This window comes from Xenopus laevis, chromosome 6L (assembly GCF_017654675.1).
Source record: "Xenopus laevis strain J_2021 chromosome 6L, Xenopus_laevis_v10.1, whole genome shotgun sequence".
Taxonomy (NCBI): domain Eukaryota; kingdom Metazoa; phylum Chordata; class Amphibia; order Anura; family Pipidae; genus Xenopus; species Xenopus laevis.
The window spans coordinates 29,417,270-29,437,176 of record NC_054381.1 but is presented as its reverse complement, the minus strand read 5'-3'; the positions used below and the strand labels follow the sequence as shown (position 1 = coordinate 29,437,176).

General features: G+C 37.1%; 1 protein-coding gene across 1 annotated transcript in view; it reads left to right on the top strand.

The window, feature by feature from the left end:
• itga8.L (integrin subunit alpha 8 L homeolog) overlaps positions 1 to 19,907 on the top strand; it is a 126,809-nt gene that overhangs the window by 80,999 nt on the left and 25,903 nt on the right. Inside the window, exons 23-26 of the mRNA XM_018267300.2 lie at positions 2,100 to 2,180; positions 8,895 to 9,000; positions 11,035 to 11,193; positions 14,723 to 14,854. Of these exons, the coding sequence (XP_018122789.1) occupies positions 2,100 to 2,180; positions 8,895 to 9,000; positions 11,035 to 11,193; positions 14,723 to 14,854 (478 nt within the window). The remainder of the gene's footprint in view (positions 1 to 2,099; positions 2,181 to 8,894; positions 9,001 to 11,034; positions 11,194 to 14,722; positions 14,855 to 19,907) is intronic.

Sequence of the window (19,907 nt, the reverse complement as noted above, 5' to 3'; positions counted from 1 at the left end):
CTTTTGTTTTATTAAAAGGATCCAAATATTTTCCACTTAGAGTCTTTAATCAAGGGCACATGTTTATCTCACACTGTCAAGGTCACGTTATTTTAAGGCATATTCTTAGGAAGCATTTTGTTAGCACAAACAGAATCCGGCAAAAATCTCAGCACTATCTCAAGCAAATGTTTGGATCTGTCCTTGTGCTTAAACAATGTTGAAATGGAAACAGCAGTGAAGTCATGTTGAGTTAGATGGAAAATCTGATGTGGCTTGTTGTGCTAGCATTCTCATTCCAAGCTAAGGCTGAATATCTTCTTGTCTCGTTTAACTCAATGGTTCTGAGCAGTGACTGGAGGGACAGCCTTAGGGTCAGGGCACATGCTCAGATGCGGAGAGATTAGTCGCCTCACTAGGAAACTTCAGGCGACTTCGGAAAACAAAGCGATCCGAGTGCCATCCCGCAGGCGATTTACATTCTAGCCGACGGGAGGCAGAATCATAAATAGGCAGACATTTTTTATTGTAGACAGTGGTAACCTAAATTGTAGATGGTCTATATCTCTATATGTGCATATATGTGTGTGTCCAGATTTTTGTGCTTTTTGTGTTTTTAAGTTTTGGTTTTGTAACATAAGTTGTTTTGAAACTAGTATGGAATCATAATAAATGTTATTAATTATAACTCCATTAAAAAAATACAAAAGCTTTATTCATGGGTGTCCACAGAAAAATTTCCAGGGGGTGGTTGGAAGTAAGTTAATATCACTTAGGGTAGCATCCCACTGAAGATGAACCTATTCATTACAATGTATTAGAATTTTTTATGATTTTTATGATGAGGCTTTGATTTGTTTTGCCAGAGATTACTTCTTTTACTCCTTGTGAATAATTACATTGCTTGCTCTGATAGGCAACAAGCACCAGTCTTAGTTTTATTCAGTGTAGGAGGAAGGCTGTAGTTGGACAGGGTAGGAACATTGTGTTTGGCAGCTTAGATACTGAATAGTGAAAGGGAAATTAAGTATTTGGCTGTCTGGCCTGCAGTTCATAATCCGAAAGTTAGGTTGAGTAGGTTTTCGTTTTTCCAGCTAGTTTCTTCTAGATATTTTAGCCAAGGTCTTGCCTGACAGTCACTCTATGGCAGTTATCCCCAACCAGAGGCTCAAGAGCAACATGTTGCTCACCAACCCTTGGGTGTTGCTCCCAGTGGCTTCAAACATGTGTTTATTTTTGAATTCCTGGTTTGGAGGTAACTTTTTGTTGCATAAAAGGTGCTCTTCCAAACAGATAATCCTATATGCTGCCAATCCACATTGGTGGTACCAAATAGCCATTCACAGCCCTTACCCCCCAGGAATCTTTTCATACTTGTGTTGCTTCTCAACTCTTTTTACATTTGAATGTGGCTCCCCGGTAAAAAAAAAGTTGGGGACCCAATATAAACCCTAGCGTCTTTTCATTTATTCAGGTTGATAGGCTGCAAAAGTGTTTTTTTGAGTAATCGGTTTCCACCATACATTTTATGATATATGGGAACATTATTTTACACTGGCCTTTTGTGTAGGGCATTATAACAACTCAATTGACTGTATTAGGGTTCCCTTGGCATGTGTAGTTACCAGTGTAAATGTATTAGATGCACCATGTAACATAAAGAGGTCCATTGAACTTTAAATTACCCTACACCAGAACAAGCTAAAGCATCTCTAACTGTACTTATGCGTTTTCTTCTAATTAGAAGCAATCAGCGAGGCCCTCATGTTACATTGGGAATGTGCAACCCATGTCAGCCCAGGAATGTGGAGATCATATAAAAGTTGGTCATCAGATGTCACTAGTAACCTCAGATGGGAGTAATGACTGGGTGATTTATTGCAGATAAGAAGAAGAAGAAGGAAATGTTCCTCCTTAAAAATGTGTTTTGGCCCCTATGACATAGACACTCCGGCCAAAGCTGACACATCACAAAAAACATTTATAATTGATGATCGTAACCCTCTCTTTCATGGAAATTACATCCCATTGTATCCCTGACAAATTACTGTTAACCCGTAACATATAACATTTGTTATTGGCACTAATGTTTAACACATCTTGCGCATCCTGTTTTACAGTTCCAACAAGGACAATCCGAACAGTAACTATGTCAGCTTGCAAATTAACATAACTGCTGTGGCCCAAGTAGAAATTAGAGGGTAAGTACATCATTCACTTAAATCATTTCTCTCCAGTCTGGTATAAAAATATCCAATTTCTTCTACTGAAACAGTCATATGACATATATTAACCCTATGAGGCCACATAGCTTCAGGATTTCCAGAAGTAACCGCACCCTGAAACCTAAGAGAGACCCATGGCTGTAATTTGACCTTTCATCACAGAGAGGACAAGCATGAATTTTGTACTTGGGTGTCAATATGAAACAGTAAGGGGGTCCATTTATTGAATCTTGATTTTCTCTGGTCGAGGTTTTGTTGGGGGAAAAAAAACTCACATTTTTACAGATTTATCATACCCCAAAGCTGCTAAAAATCTAAACCCAAATATACACCATCTCAAACCTGTCGAGGTCATGTAGAAATCAACAGCAGATGTCCCTGAAGTTGTTTCTTGACATTGTGATCTGTGCTGGATAATCAGGAAAATTTGGAATTTTTGTCTAATCATCCGGAAAAGTTGAGTTTTCACAGTGACATCTCCAAAAAAAATTGAGTTTTCTGAGTGTCAATCATACTATACGAATTGATGCTCGATTTTGTAGTGATGTTTTGTCTTTCAGATTTTTTCAGGAAAAAGTATTTATAAATTAGTTAAAATCATGGAAGGGAGTTTGATCGGATTTGTTTTCAGGGAAAAAAATTGACTAAATCGAGTTTTAGTAAATCGTCCACTGAATGTGATGTGTTTGAGTGTATTAAAAATATGAATAACACTATTTGTCCAAGGGTTCCTCTCACTGTTGGCTCTCCAATTTGAGGAACCCAAAGAAATTGCTGGGAGGAGGTCTAAATGTAATTTAGGGTGACATGTGGGTAAAATACTTATCTGTTCTACTAAACACAGCCCAAGACTAAATAGTGAGATATATGGTGAGATATATGGTGAACACTGTGTTCTGCCCTTGATAGTCTTGGAATTGAGGTGGAATAGTTGATACAACAATGATCTCTAAGCTTCTAAAAACCTAAAAGGGTCCCTGATCAAATAAAGGACCTCAGGGTAGGGCTTTATCCCAAAAAGTTGGAAAATCTCTAGAATAATCTGAAAGGGCTAGTTCACAACCCCATATGCTAAAGGTAGGCATTTGCATTTATAGGAATTAAAAAACTAGCAGTCATTTGAGACAGAGGTGATGGAAATGAGGAGGGTGCCCAGTGTCAGGGTCCATGATCCTCAAGCTACTGCACCAAATGGGACCTATTCACATGCTGTCACTTTAACTAGCACTTGTGTGATTAGACTTGGAATAAAACATCATAACTAAGCTATAAGGGCTTTATGAACAAAAATATATTATCCTATTCTATTTAACCTCTTAAACTCGTATATTGTTTTGATCAAACCTGGAAATCATTTTGCAGAACATTCAAAAGAGACCTTTTATTCCCAGAAAGGAACAATGTACAGATGTTCCTCCTTATTATTATTTATGATATATTTTATACAATGCAGATGTTGGCAATACCATGACACAGCTGAAAATCATATTTATAGCTCATATTCCTGATACCTTGAAGTCTTTGGTATATAGAGAGCATCTTCTTTTCATCATAATAAAGAGCCTCTTAGTTCTCTCCTGATTAGAGTTCAATGGTGACTGATATAAAACTGAAATACTGCCTTACAATGCTTGGAGAAAGAGTTGCTGTAATTGGCTTAGACACTGGTTTGTGGACCAAGGATGCTAAGTAACTTCATACGATCTGGTCTGTGTGTAATTGCATTATAAACTCATTGGTGCAGAGACTTGCCTCATTAAAAATGTTTAATTTTTTAAATGTTTGAATATAAGCTTCATCATACTTAAATATGAAACTTTGTAAATACAATCAATTAAATGTTTTGTATTGTTTCAAGTTTATCTTCACCATCTGTTTCTCTTCATTCTGTCTTCATGCAGCAGTGAAGTGTCACATAGTCATTGATAGTTTGATCCAATATATCGTATGGGGGGCTTGCTTTTTTAGCAGATGTATTCGATCTCATTCAAATAACAGATTCCAGTACAAACAAAATCTAACAAAATAACTGCCTTTTGCACAAATTCTGCATGTAGAGAGACATGATGTCTGGTGATTTTAATAGAGTGAGCTCTAACACATTTTCTAGGCAAAATGAGCCCCCTATAAGATATATTGTATATAACTGTCAATGAATATCTGACACCCAACTGCTGCATGAAGAGAGAATGAAGAGAAACAGATGCTGAGAGAGGAATAGTGAAGATAAACTTGATTATTTCAGAAACAGTACATCATTTTTAATTGATTGTATTCAGAAAGTTTCTTGTTTCAGTATGCCAAAGCTTATATTAAACTTTCATTTTCGCCATAGTTCCCTTTAAAGAGCTCCGTGCACCTATTTTGTATTACACCATTCTTTAATAATAATCCAACCCAAAAGAATTTGGGAAATAGTGGATAATTGGCCAACAACACAGAAAACATTCAACCGCAGTGGTTTAGGTTGATAAGACGTATGTTTCATTAATACTACTTTGACCTAAACCAGTGGTTCCCCAAATTTTTCAGGTCAAGTCCTTTGCTTTAGCCATAATTTTGTCCAGGGCTGCCTTAGCTCATAGAATAGTAAATATGTGTTCACTTCTTATTGACCTTTAAGTTGGAATTTCAGGAGTTTCTAAGGGAGTAAATGGGCATTCTCCCCAAATCTCCCCTAATCAGCCTTTAATCTCAGCCCCCCAGTCCAGACTCACAGTTTGGGAATCACAGCACTACACAAATTAGTTCTTGCCAAAAATAAAAGTAATATTTCCCAGTAACCTTACTGGAACTGCCATATTGCTGTATTATTTATTCATTCCTCATATTTAATTTCCCCTTATAACATCTATGCAAACAGAGAGTAATCACAAAGAAATCAAGCTCAATTAGAATGAGATCCATGGAAAGTAGCGGTCAGTGGAATAGCAGCTCACATCCTGTTTGATAGCATCTGCAGGCTTCTGAAATATGCTGGGTCTGCTTTTCCCCACTTTTATTAGTACACAGCAAGATCCTTGGACTTCGGTGACCCCACAACAGAGCAGCAGATTCAGACGCCATGTGCTGACATCACTTACTGTAAAATGAAACGGGTTTGCCGTTCCCACAGGAGGGATAAAAGCGGAGACTTCAGCTGGAAAAAGGAGACTGTTAGTGAAGTTACAGAAAAAAAGAGCAATAGCCAGTTGGCGACTTTTTATGTCCTTTCATCCCCACCTTTTTTATAACATGTATAACCTTTTCACTTCTTATAAAATGTAGGAAGTATTTATAGTGTCGCCGTTTTTGAGTGCATAGAAAATGGTAGTTAAAACTTATTTTTTAATTATTTAGTTAATTATTTAAAAACTATATATATTTTTTTAATTTGTTAGAAAACTTTGCCAGATAGTTTAAAACTGAACTTTTTGACTACTGTAGTTAGAGGTTATCCCACACTTTACTAAAGAATACCGTAATGCTGGCACGTAGAGCCCTATAAGAAGTAGGGGTCACTTCATCTCTATCATATACTGCAAACCCTTGACCAAAAAAATTAAAATGATAGAGATGCTTTCGCATATTTTGTTATTGTTTTGTTTTTTTTTAATCGCAGTTGGTTTCTCTGATTGGATTGACATTGCTCTTTGGAATAGGAGCACCCATTGAAACACAAGGCTCATTTATCAACACTAGGCAAATTTGCCCATGGGCAGTTACCTATAGCAACCAATCAGTGATTAGCTTTTTGAAGCCAGCTGCAAGTAGAACGATGAATGCAGCAATTTGATTGGTTGCCATGGGTTACAAATTTGGCCAGTGTTGATAAATGATCCCCAATGACTTATGCAAGCTCTATCAGGGTAACATTACCATGCCTGTTAGTTATCCTTTGCATATATAGGGATTAATAATATTAAAGGGCAAAACAACCCCAAAATAAAAATGTGCCTAATAAAAGAAAGCGTCATTCTAAACCAGGGGTCCCCAACCAAATGGGCTGGCGAGACTGGTGACCAATTAACACGACCAATTAATTGCACGACGACCCCTCCTGACCCCCATTCCCCCGTCCTTGCAAAAAAATTGGCTCTACTCCTGGTTGTTACTTTTTAAACAATGTTGCAAAAGTCTTGGTTCCCCAGTAAAGACCGGTCTGTTTATCAGCTGCCTTGCCTTACATTGTATCAACAGTCATCAGGACAGAGAATAGAAAGGAACAAACAATGCTTTCAATAGTAATACACATACAACTAACTTAAAAACCATAGAAAATTTGTAATCAATGTGTATTGCAAAGTTGCTTAGAATAATCTTTTCTTTTAGTAGGCAAAAATATTTTTTAAGTTGCCATTCGCTTTAAAGAGATACTGACACCAGAAATTAAACTCTTTTTTACATCTGTCATAATATTGCCTTTGAAAGTAACTTTGCCATAAAGTATTTGCACAATGCTTTTACATCATGGTTTAATAAATTCCGAAAAATTCGTGATTTTTGAAAAGTCCGATTTTATAAAAAAATAACGTATTTTTCGGGATTTTTGCATTCAGAGTTTAGTAAATAACCCCTACCTGTCTGATGCCCCATGTTCCTGTATGAGAGGGCTGCCATATTTGTGCAGCAGGAGTCAGTTAGCATTGGAAACGTTGGGACAGTCAGGTTGGCAAAACAGTCAGGTTTAGGAACTTCAACTAACAATAACTTAGATAAACAAACGGCTTAGCAAAAAATGATCAACATGACCTATAGGCAACTTTTAGGGGGTTATTTACTAAATTTGGGATTTTTAAAAAATCCCCATTTCTTTCGGAATTTATTAAACCCCGAGGATGGAAAAGTCCGAATCAGAAAATCCTGCATTGTCGCGGTTGCATATAAGTCAATGGGAGAAGTCCCAATGATTTTTTTCCTGCAAAGCAAATTTTCACGAAAATGTAATAATACATAAGCGTAAAAAACCCGAGCAGATTTGATCGGAGTTTGTAGCAGAAAATGTTGAGATAAAATTGGACTTTGATAAATAACCCCTTTAATTTAGATTAATATTTTAAAAAGTAGCTTTTTTTTTGTATCAGCATCACCTTAAGCTAGAGCCCTGCGGGGTTCCATTTTTTGGAACCCGTACCCGACATGTACTCACAACCTGCAATCCGCAACCTGTGTTCTTACCCGCTTGAACCCGCTACCCGACCTGACCCGCAAGTACCTTATCTGCAACCCGGACCCGCGACCCGCTGACCATCAAGAATCAGGAAGTGCTGTCATTGTAAACCGGAAGTGACATCATCGAAAGGAGTAAAAATCGCTATTGAGAAGACCCGTGGCCCGACCCGCAAACCTGCAGAACCGACAACCCGCGTCCATACCTGCATCCGGAACTTCCACCCACAACCCGTAGGGTACCGCAGGTATTTGCGGGTAACCCGCGGGTACCTGATCCGCTGCAGGACTCTACCTTAAGTGTTAATAGTTGATGGAAAATGCATTAACCAGTGTAAACAGTCTTGTATTTGTATATATTTTTGTAGCACCAGAAATGTATGCAGTGATTTACAATGTGTAAATACAAATGGGGGGGGTATATGGGGTACATGAATTAAACAGTAAGAATAAATGCATAACTGTTAGGAGTTACAAAACACAGTTGGAATGAGGTCCCTGCCTCTTAGAGCTTACAATCTACACACAATATGGCACTTCCCACTTACATGAAAACATATAAAGAAATGATCAGTATCATATATATTAAATGTGTTTCATGTAAGGAAAATGGAAATATAGAAAGTTTTGCCGTAAATATATTGCCGCAACAATAAGCCATTGGAGTTTGTGGCTCCAGCAGGGTTTCCCTTTGCTGTGCTCCAGGCTTTCCGTTTGTCCCTTTTGGGAGACTGGCCCTGGTGCTGTTGCACCCCCTGCTCCTCAGGAAGTTATGCCATTGTAAAAGCAACTCTCTCCTTTCCTGCTGTTGCAGAATTCCACTCCAGGACAACTCTTCAGCAACCGCAGCAGAGAATTTTACATATCACTGGGTTATACACATTGGGGTTTCTCAAATCAATACTTCATTTCAGGAAAAGGAATCCTATATTATGCAATCTGCTTAATGTATGCAATGTCAGAATGCTTCCTGCTTACGGAGGAATAATCAAAACTTAATTAGTCTACTTGATCTTTATATCATCCTTCCTTGCAAGGAAGCATAGGGAGAGGAAATAAGTTATTACCAGTAACCAGTTACAGTTGTACAAACTCACAGATAAAGGGATTTTCCCAAGATCACTCAATAGGGTCAGCAATGTTGGTAATGGAATCCTCCCATCTGTGTTTTCAGTTTTCATTCTCCCAACACCCAGTTGGGCATCTTACTGACACTTCCTAATTTAATTTATACTACTATATGCCAGACATGAGGACTTCCAATACATTTTTTGTTTGTCTCTGCCTAGCCAGTTCCAGTTTGGGGGGTTTCCAGTGTATCTGCAGCATTTTCCTAATCAAAATTAATAGGAAAAGAAGATAAAGTGCAGTAGGTAAACACTAGAATAAGAGGGTTCTATCCTCTAGGCCTAGAGCTTACAATCTATAATTAGATGAACTTTTTTTTATTGTTGAAATCAAAAAAAAAAATGCTTGTGATAATGATAAAAGTCTGTTTACACTAAAATCTGAAATATAATATAATTTTTCCATCTGTCATAGAGTGTCCCACCCCCCTCAGATCATTCTACCCATTCCTAACTGGGAGCCGAAGGAAAAACCAACCGAAGAAAAGGAAGTCGGGCCATTAGTGCAGCATATATACGAGGTACCTATTAGTCTTTAAACGTAACCAGAAAAAGTAAAACGAATGGGGCACAGGGCAGGTTTCAGCTGGAACAAATTGATTCCGAATGTCTGCCATTGAATTAAAAAGGATAATGCTAAAATCTGCCCCATGTAAAATTATGTTGTGCCTGAATAGGTGACCAGCTTTTCTGAATTCTTTTATATTCTTTTTATTGTTTGCTGTACTTTGGCATGAATAAACCATTGGAATAGGCAGTAAAATCGAGAAAGGTACTATAATGGCGCAAACTTCAGTAAAACCAGTGGCGTAACTAGTTGTTACTGGGCCCCATAGCAAATTCAATATAGGGCCCCAAAATATTTATAAGTTGGTCTATTTTACCAAGATATAATAAAATTGCTAATTAATTAGGGTCGCACTGGGCCCCCTACACTCCTGGGCCCCCCTGCAACCGCAGGGTCTGCTTCCTCTATAGTTATGCCCCTGAGTAAAAACGATAATGGGAGTTCATGGGTAATACAGGTATAGTATCTGTTATCCAGAATGCTTGGGACCTGGGGTGTTCCAAATAAAGGAATGAATTAGTATATTTATTCATTTGGGGGCCTATTTATTAAGACTCAAATTTTTCTCGTTGTGTTTTTAAGGGGAAAAATCCAAATTTTTAGAAGAAAAAACCTAGATTTTTCGAGATTTTTTATGATCCAAAGCTGCTAAAAATCTGAATCCGAAAATACTCCAGCTAACTCCTGTCGGAGTCATGTAGAAGTCAATTGCTGATGTCCCTTTTACAATTTACATCTTGCCTTCATGATCTGCGAGGGTTTCAGGCATTTTGACGCTAATTTTCATTAAAAAATCAGAAAAATGTGTGTTTTTTGTATGATTCGAATTGTTGCACGATTTTTCCCATACATACATTTTCATTTGGATTTTTTAGTAAATTAAAGCCAAAACGTGGTTGGGAGTTAGGTCGAATCTTTATGTTTTTTAAATTTAGGAAATAAATAAATTATTTATTAAATAAATACCCCCCTAAGTCTACTAGAAAATCATGTAAACATTCCAATAAGGAACAACAGTACGAGGTACTGTTTTATTATTACTGAGAATCATTTTTAAAAATTAAGTTTTTTTGGATAAAATGGAGTCTATGGCAGACTGCTGTAGTTTGGAGCTTTCTGGATAATGGGTTTCTGGGTAACGGATACCTATACCTATACAAGCAATTGCTTATGTTGGAACTATTTTATGCACGGATGAATAGCGATTGGCAAATTTGCGAAAAAATCCACGAAACACATTGAAGTCAATGGGCGTCAATTATTTTGACGCGCGTCAATTTTTATACACGCAACCCTTTTGTCCACATGCATGAAAGTCAATGGGTGTCCGAATAATTTTGTCATGTGACAATTTTTATGCAGCAACACTTTTGGCGGGCAACAAATTTTTTATTGTGGCAGCAAATTTTCCACACTGAATTTTCACAGCAATTTTGCTAAATCTTTTGTGGGTGGCGAAATGCAGAAATTGTTCGCAAAACTATGCCTGGCGAATACATTCATCCAACACTACTGATGAAGATTCCAATGATGTGAAACTCCTTATGAGAGAGGAGCTTAGGGATCATTTTACTGGCAGTAAGAATTATCTTACTAAATATAAATAACAGACCTTATAATGATTGGGTTTTTTTCATATAAACATTTGAAAACATTAATCAAGGGAAAGGGGAAAAAATTCAAACATTTATAATAGAGAATATTGTGCACTAAATTATTTGAATAATTTAGGGTACAATATTTTTTCCCATCATTTATGAAATACTACTATATACTAGGGTTGCACCGAATCCGGGATTCTGCCTTTTTCAGCAGGAATAATTCTGCCCGGCCCGGCAAATTAGGATTCGGATAAGGTTCAGTATTCAGGCCGAATCTTTCGCAAAGGTTTCAGGGGTTCGGCCGAATCCAAAATAGTGGATTCGGTGCATCCCTACTATATACTGCAGAGTAAAACATTTATGTATTTCTTGATTTCTTTGTAAAGCTGCATAACATTGGGCCGAGTGCTATAAGTGAAACAGAGCTGAGCGTGGGATGGCCTTCCCAAAGTCGAGATGAGTTCCTCCTCTATGTATTTCACATTCAGACCGAGGGTCCCCTGAAGTGCCAGGCAAGAGGCGCCATTAACACCTTACATATAAAGGTAAGTGCAATGAAATGCTTTATTCTTATTTTGCAGGCTGTTTTGCATCTTTGTCATTTGAAGCCAATGTTTACAAAAAAAAAAGAGCAGACAAAATCATGAAAAAAAAACTAAATATCTGAATTTGGTGGAACAAGGCTATGTCAGGCCCTATGAAAGATAGTAGTTTGGATCCCCTCCCATCATATTCTATAAGAAAACAGCAAGCTTCCACTCTCAGGCTTTAAAGGGCTTGCAGAGCTTTGGAGCTCAATAGATATTCATCTATGTACAATAAGGCCTTATAATACACAAAGCCATGAATATCTTGGTGAGTACTAATGTCATTTTTGTCACATGACTCCTAAAACTTGTGTATTATAATAAATAAAGTACCCCCTGTTGCAAAATATAAGGATAGTATAAGTTACCTCGGAGTTGCACGGCCTTGTGCTATTATATGATCATGAAACTCCTCAGTAACTTATAATATCCTTATAATTAAGAAGAGGGGGTACTTTATTCACTATATATTAATAATGTTCACAATGCAGCATGTTAAAGACATATGATATCAAATTACATCACATAAAGATATTAGGGAAAATCTCAGTCGTTTTTTTGGACTCCAAATGGTATATACAGGGATGGGACATGTTATCCAGAATGCTCAGGGCCTGGGGTTTTCTGGATAAAGGATCTTTCCGTAATTTGGATCTTCATACCTTAAGTCTACTAGAAAAACATGTAAACATTAAATAACCCCAACAGGCTGTTTTTTTCTTCGAATAAGGATTAATTTTATTTTAGTTGGGATCTAGTACAAGCTACTGTTTTATTACAGGTATAGGATCTGTTATCCAGAATGCTCGGGACCTGATGGTCTCCAGATAAGGGGTATTTCCGTAATTTGGATCTTAATGTCTTAAGTCTACTAGAAAATCATGCAAACATTAAATAAACCCAATAGGCTGGTTTTGCTTCCAATAAGGATTAATTATATCTTAGTTTCGATCAAGTACAAGGTACTGTTTTATTATTACAGCGAAAAAGGAAGTAATGTTTAAATATTTGAATTATTAGGATAAAATAGAGTCTATAGAGGACAGCCTTTCCATAATTCGGAGCTTTCCGGATAACCAATCCCATACTTGTGTTTCCAAAAATTTTAGGAGTGCTCTGCCATCCCTTGTGGGATATGATAAATGTTATTTATTCTTCCTTTCCATATTGCTTCACTTGAGTTTAACCAAGTATAGCAATGGCTTTAAAGGAGACATATTTTAAATTTAAAAAAAACAAATTGGTATTATTTGGTATTGCTTTTACATGGTGCTAAAAATCTATATTATCTTTAAATATAGCCCCTTTGTTAGAGCTCCCTATAGATGTTCTCTGGTCCTGTTTCAAATGAGGGGTGGGCGTGTCCTAACGGTCCCTGCCATAAGCACAGTAGGAGGGGGACAGCCAATCACAGCCCTGCAGTCACACCAGCGCAGACAGGCTTCAGTTCCTACTAGCTGCTGATTGGTTCCTGTCCTACAGTACAGTGAGCTGAGTGCAGCCGACTCCTCTGCACAGCCTGGGAATTCAGGGAGAAGGAAGTGGAAGAGAAGGGAGTGATTATTAGGGTTTTTGCAGAAATATTCAATAAATCAGCCCAAAACACTACCTTTTTAAGCACAATTCTTCTATATCTAAATGAGTATAATCCACTGGTATGTTCTTATTTTTTCACAAAATGTCTCCTTTAATTAGTAACTGTCATCATCATATGAATGGATTACAAATAAATTTAATTTCAGATTTGCTAAATAAATTATATATATATATTTTTTTTTTTTTTTCAAATGGCATACAATTAGATTTCATTTAGGGCCCATTATGTTGCTAAACTCACAGGTGGATGACGAAAATGTTAAATATGGTCTCCTCATCGGCAAGAACAGGAAATTAGAATGTTCTAATTACTGACCTGTGAAAAAGACTAGGAAATAAGGGTAAAGCAAATGTTATGGCAGGTTTGTTTTCATTACGTGATTTGTTAAAGATAGTGAATTTCTTACAGATGAGCTATTCTCTGCAGATTTAAACTGGATATCATTTCATTTAATGTATAATGAAAGAAATAGTAAAAAATATTTAAAGCCGTCTCTGCAGATAACCAAATCTCAGTTTGCATTGCATTTCCCCGACAGTATTTATACAGAGACCATAAAAATAATTTCTCTCCCAATTGTGGTTAGTTCTCTGCATGGCCTTATCTGTCATTCTCTGTAGTACCTACATCAGCCACACCACTAAAATGTTCTCTTCTACTGAAAAGATACACAACGGGGTTACTAGTTCCCTACTGCACAACAGATGTTCTACATATGTTGTGTCTAAGGTTGATCTTTAGATGCTGTTTTCTGCTATTAAAACAATACTGCTATAAAACTTTATTTTTAACTCACTTTATGAGCCTTTTTTATTGTAGCATAGATAGCGCTTAGGTTACAGTGCCTGAAGATGCGACTCTTCAGTGCTTAAATATCATGAATCTCTTTGCTGTAGAAATATATATATCAAAATATCTATATGAATGTCATCAATGTGGGGAGGCAGGTCAGAGAATCAGATGGATGACCAAATAGTAATTAATCAATGTTCTTTTATCAGTTTTATCAGAGGGGACCAGTTGATAAATATCGAAGAACAGGAAGACTTAAAAAATCTAAATGCAGGGGAGGGTGGCCATAATAATAAAGAACAGATCTGGGGAATCCAGTATTACATACAGTATTTGAACAATAATTGATAAAGCTTAGCTTGGCATGTTAGAAATAATCTAAGAACCCTAAATATTTTCTGGGTGGCACAGTGGTAACTGGCCCAAGTGTGTTGTAAAGAAGTGCCACCTAATTGGGAACAATATGAAACTCATGAACTCATCACCTTTCTGAACTACAATTCCCATCAGTCCACCAATGTTCAGCACAAGTTGGTTGACATCAGTGATGCATGAACTTACCCACAATGATCTAGGAACTTGGGCAGGAAATAGATGCTTGCTAAAGACTTCGTAATTGCCATAATTGACCACAGGTGTCTTAGATAATCAGGCACAGAGCCCCGAGCATAAAAGGGAAGAAAAGAAAAATAACTTCTCTCCAAGGTCACTTGAAAACAGCTGAAGTAGAAATGAGCCTGTGAATCCCAAGCTGTGCTGTTTATTCTCGTTATCAACCTATCACTTTATTATAAGGGAACGTTTGGCCAGTAGGAGCCGTTTGTCAACTCCATTGGCTGCTCTTCAGACTAGGAACAATGAACTAACGTGTCTTTAATCTGTAAGAATTCCCTAGAGCCCAAAACCAGTTGTTATGTCCAATGTGTCCAAGGTTTTTGTCTTCAGAAAGAAAGATAAATGATGAATTTGTCCCTTCAAAGAGTTTTCTGTGAACCTTTATTAAAGTTAAAGATGAACCCAACTTAAATAAGTATGTTTTTCATAAAACTAAACAAGTTATATATTTAGATGAGTATACATGGATGTTTTTCTTTCCAGCCAAGTGAACCCGAAGATACACCTGAGCTTGCTGCTTTTCTGAGAAATATCAGTGTATCTCATGCAGTGAGTCGCCGGGATGTGGCTGTGGCAGAGGCTTTGAGGCACGTCCCTACACCAACAAAACTACTGGTGAGACAGCACCTCTTTCTATGCATTTAGTAAACGTGTCTCATGTATTGCTTAAAGTGTAAAAGTTGATTCACCATATTTTAATTACCATAATCACCATATTTTATTTTAGTCATGACTAGTTGTCTCAGAGATTCTAAAGCAAAGTTCTAGAGCCCCTGGCTGGACTGAAATGCATATGAGGACTGGTGTTTGCTGTGAAGTCTGACCTAGTCATAGTTCTTTGAACAAAATTGCATAAATGCATCATTTTTAAGAGGGTTATTTAGTAAATTCCAATTTTATTTCATTGTTTCAATAAAAAAAGCTCAACCAAACTCCCATACCCGATTTTACCTTATTTATTAATAAAATAACTCAAATTGGTAAAAAAAAACAAATAAAACCGAGTAAAAACCCAAATCGTACAATTTTTCAGGAATTTTCTCACGAATCGCTTGGTTTTTTTGAGGTTTTGCTCGAAAACCCCAAATTTTTGTGTTACCGGGCTAAACCCAGCGCAAACCACGGCGTCTTCAAATTGGTATAGGGACGTCTCCCACTGACTTATACATGACCTCGACAGGTCTATGATAGTGGATTTTCAGATTCTGGATTTTTGCAGCATAGGGGTATGATAAATCTCGAAAAATGCAAGGTTTTTTTCCACTAAAAACTTTTTGCCCCAAAAAGCCCTACCAGAAAAAAAAATTGAGGTTTAGTAAATAACCACCTTAATGTCAACACTGACATTTTCCAGATTTATCTGACTAAATGGCTGTTTTGCTGTACCTCTCCGTGTTTGTAGAATATTAGCCTTTACCATGGGTTTTGCTAAAAAAACACTCCAAATATGGTTCTTTTGCAGTGTATGAAACATAATACTTACAGTATATACTGTTCACTTTTGCTATAAAGTACTGATACCCACTACTGTAGTGCAAAGAAGAGGCAAGCAACTTGGGTAGGCCAGATATCCCCACTACATTTTTTTAGCTAAGATTGCTTGCGTTCACATAATGGGCCAGATTCAACTCAATAAATCATGGAAACTTATGGACGATATTCAATTTGAGGAGAAAAACTTTTCTCCAAATTAAGTTCAAGTTTTTTCCCATAGACTTCAGTAGAGTTTTCACGTGATAAACAGTGAGATCCGTTTTTCTGAATCTCGTTAATGAGTTTTCACATGACAAACGTTTCCTCAATGAGTTGAATCTGGCCCAATATTCTGAATTAGAACTTTGTCTAATTTTCTAATGTGGGATCTCATCAATCAGTCTTGCAGAAAGAATATAACTCAGTATATGTATGTAATTTGCATGTTTGGAGTATACACCCTTCTATCGTACAGCAATGCATTATATATATGTTCTAAATATGTGTTACAGCAAGAATGCCACTGTCATTCATTTCATGAGTTTTTAGCACATCTGATGATTAACAACTGCAAAAGTAAACACTCACCATCCACAGAAAAACAATATACATCTGTGCAAATGCTTAATAAATCTAAGATGAGGCTGTGTTTAATGTGAGTGAGACTGCGTGGGATGTTTGTAGCCAGAAATATCCAGACAGAATTGTATTATTTTACTCAAAGCTTCTGGTATATTTAAACAATGAGATCAAGTTAAAGGTTGACAAAATGTGCAGCAGTCCAGCCATTGTGAAAACTCCCAGCATCCTTTTCCAGAAGGAATGACAACATATGGAAACCCTTAAATTTAATTTCCAGTGCTTACAAAAGCTCCATGGCAGCAGTGGTTGCTTACTGGGGGCTGGTGTAAAAAAAAAAAGTTATCTTTCCAATGCATTTTACAAGGTACACTATATTTATCTGTTAGTTTTATATATAACATAACATAAATCTACAAGGAAGAAAAAGTATTATTATCATTGTATATGTATTGTTGCTAAGTGAAGACTCTTTACTGCATACTAATTGAACTACCGGTATATTCTTGGGGGGTGAACTGTAGAGGCACCATATGTAATGCAGTGAAGTGTAGGAATACTTTGAGAACTGTAATGTATAAGGCAGGGATAATGATGAACTAAGCTGTGCACTGAAGAGGTTCTGGGCAAGGTTTGTTCTTCAGAATCAGTGTGCAGAGTATTTCAGGACACCAAGTGCTGTAATTGTGCTGTTGGGGTACTGAATTCTGTGCAGTTGGTAAGTATGCCATGTGCTGCAGAAGTGCTAGGAAATATGCAAAATATTGAAGAGGCACGAAATGTGTAAAGTGTTGTGGAAGGTGGTAGCATATGGTGGATAGAAGCTAAGGTATTGTGTGTATTTGCTGAGGTCTTGGATCAGAGGATGGTCAGTACACTACTGAGAATGTAAAGTGCAGTAGAGACACTAGCAGATGTGCATTGTATAGCAAAGGCAGGGGATGATGTTGGCCATAGACCAGGGGTGTCCAAACTTTTTGCAACGAGGGCTAGATTTGGCGAGGTGAAAATGTGTGGGGGCCGACCATTCAGCCTGACATTCTTTGAACCATTAACATCATTTTAATCATCATTTAAAGAAGGAATCGCGTAGCAATAATATTTGGGCACATTAGTGAAATGATCTGCCACTTGGTCTATGCTGCTGCCTGTGTGCTGAAGGTGTTAGTAATAGACACGTATTTGCACGTAGGGACATGCCGCTCTCGTATAATTCTTTCGTTTACATTCACAGTACTGGCACGTCAGTACGTCTATTGACACCTTCAGCCCTAAAGAAGTATGAGAAAACAGAGTGTCTCTATGTGCCAGTATGTGTCTATCACTAACACCTTCAGCACACAGGCAGCAGTATAGACCAAGTGGCAGATCATTTCACTAATGTGCCCAAATATTACTGCTATGGCTACTCAATTCCTGATGGCACTGTGCTGCCGCACTATTATTGATGACCGGTGTACATTTGAAAATGGGCTGCAATTGGCCCCCGGGCCTGAATTCGGGCATGCCTGCCATAGATGCACTGATAATATCATACAAAAATGTTTTCATTTGATATTTGGTGCGTGTATGGTGGGAGACGAGCCGACCAATATCGGCATAATACTTAGATATCAGTCAGCTCATCTCCCATTGGCACCTTTGAAGGCACCTGAACATCGCTCACTGTTAGTGCTGAATCGTCAGCTACAGGTAGAATTCTGTTGTCTCTATCTGTATATCTGACGATTCAGCACTACACATGTGTATTGAAACAAGCAATCTTTCCTAGAAAGATCGTAATTGTAACATCTATGGCCAAACTTCGAAATTCAAATTCAAAAAGACCAAAAAAAAATTAAAGTGAAGGTTTTTTTTGGTCGTATAGGTCCATTTTTGATCGAATAGGTCCGTATCTGATCAAATTCGAATCGTACGAATCGAAGTAATAGCGCATTCAAATCGCATGGTTCAAATGTTTTCCCCCCCAAAAAATTACATTTTTCAAAGTACACCATTTGACTTCATATAGGTTCTAGGAGGTCCCCCATAAATTTTTAAAGAGACAGTACATGATAAATTTTGAAATTCAAATTTTTTTCAAATTCGAAACTAATTTGTACTATTCAAAGTATACAACAATTAGCTCAAAATTTGAATTTTTTTTAAATTCGAAAATTCACCTTGACCATCGATAAATCTGCCCCTTAATGTCAGTTATTACATTTGGGGACTGGTATGTTATAGAATGACTAATTCTAAGTAACTTTTCAATTGGCTTTAATTTTTCTTTTTTATAGTTATTAAATTCATTATTTCTCTTCATTGTCTTACTTTTTTCCATCTTTCAACTGACTCCATCTAAAATGTAAATGCTCTGTAAGGCTGCAAATTTATTTTGTTATTGCTACTTTGTATTACTCATCTTTGTATTCGGACCCTCTCCTATTCATATTTCAATCTCTTATACAAATCAGTGCATGGTTGCTAGGGTAATTTGGACCCTAGCAACCAGACTGCTGAAATTGCAAAGTGGAGAACTGCAGAATAAAAAGCTAAATAACTCAAAAACAACAGATAATAAAAAATGAAACCCAATTGCAGATTGTCTCAGAATATCACTCTCTATATCATACCAAAGTTTAATTTAGAAGGTCTGGTATTTGTGTTGCTTACTTTGTTGTATCCCAGTAATATTAATACACAATCCGAATGCATAATATACCTTATTTAGGGGTAGGGAAGCTGTATAAGGCTTCTGGGAACTGTAATGTATCTTTACACTGTTGATAGTGCTGGGAGCTGTAGTATAATGGTTAAATGTCCAGCTATTCCATCAAACAAAGACTAAACCTCAGCCTTGCTCCTGGCAAACTATCACACTGTAATGTAAAACACTTGGAGCAAATGTAAATGTCATAAAACCCGTTCTCTTTAACTGGTTTGCTTATCATAACAGCTCTAGGTTCTGTTCAACGTCAGATGTCACATGCTTCCACACACGGCATATTAATATTCAACTGCTCCACCTTGACCTGTAATTGCATTGTGGCTGTGGTTCATCCTATGAAACTGTATCATTTGCTAGGACAATATTTTTTCAGCTATAGTGGCTCAACAAGCTTTTCTCATAACCTTCACTGGCCAAGAGTGCAACAAAAGTGGAGGCCAATGGGTTGAGCTATAGAATTTTCAGCTAAACAAACACACACATGTATCAGTTAATTTAACACTGGGATATTCTTCTTAAATTAAACCTGGACTTTGTGATGGGTTTTATACTTGTACACAAGGCAAAGGACAGGTATTTGATGTTGGCGTTTCTCTCCATGTTCATCAAATGTTTAATTTAGTAATTAGTCACAGATCAGGTATTGCCAAGGTTTTTATTCTTTCAGAGCCAAGGACAGATGTGTATTTGCTCATTGCAGTTGTCTTGTGACAGATACACAGAGTAGTGTTGATTCACTCTAATTGGAACCAGCTTTGCTTGTATTTGTTCGCTTATTGGCTGGCTCTTTATTCTGTAAAGTGATGTTGTGAGTGGTTGGAAGAGACAGTCATGTAGTTATTATTATTTTACTGACTCAGTGCTGCTTGTGTTATTGATATAGATAACACTGATAGCGGCATGTTC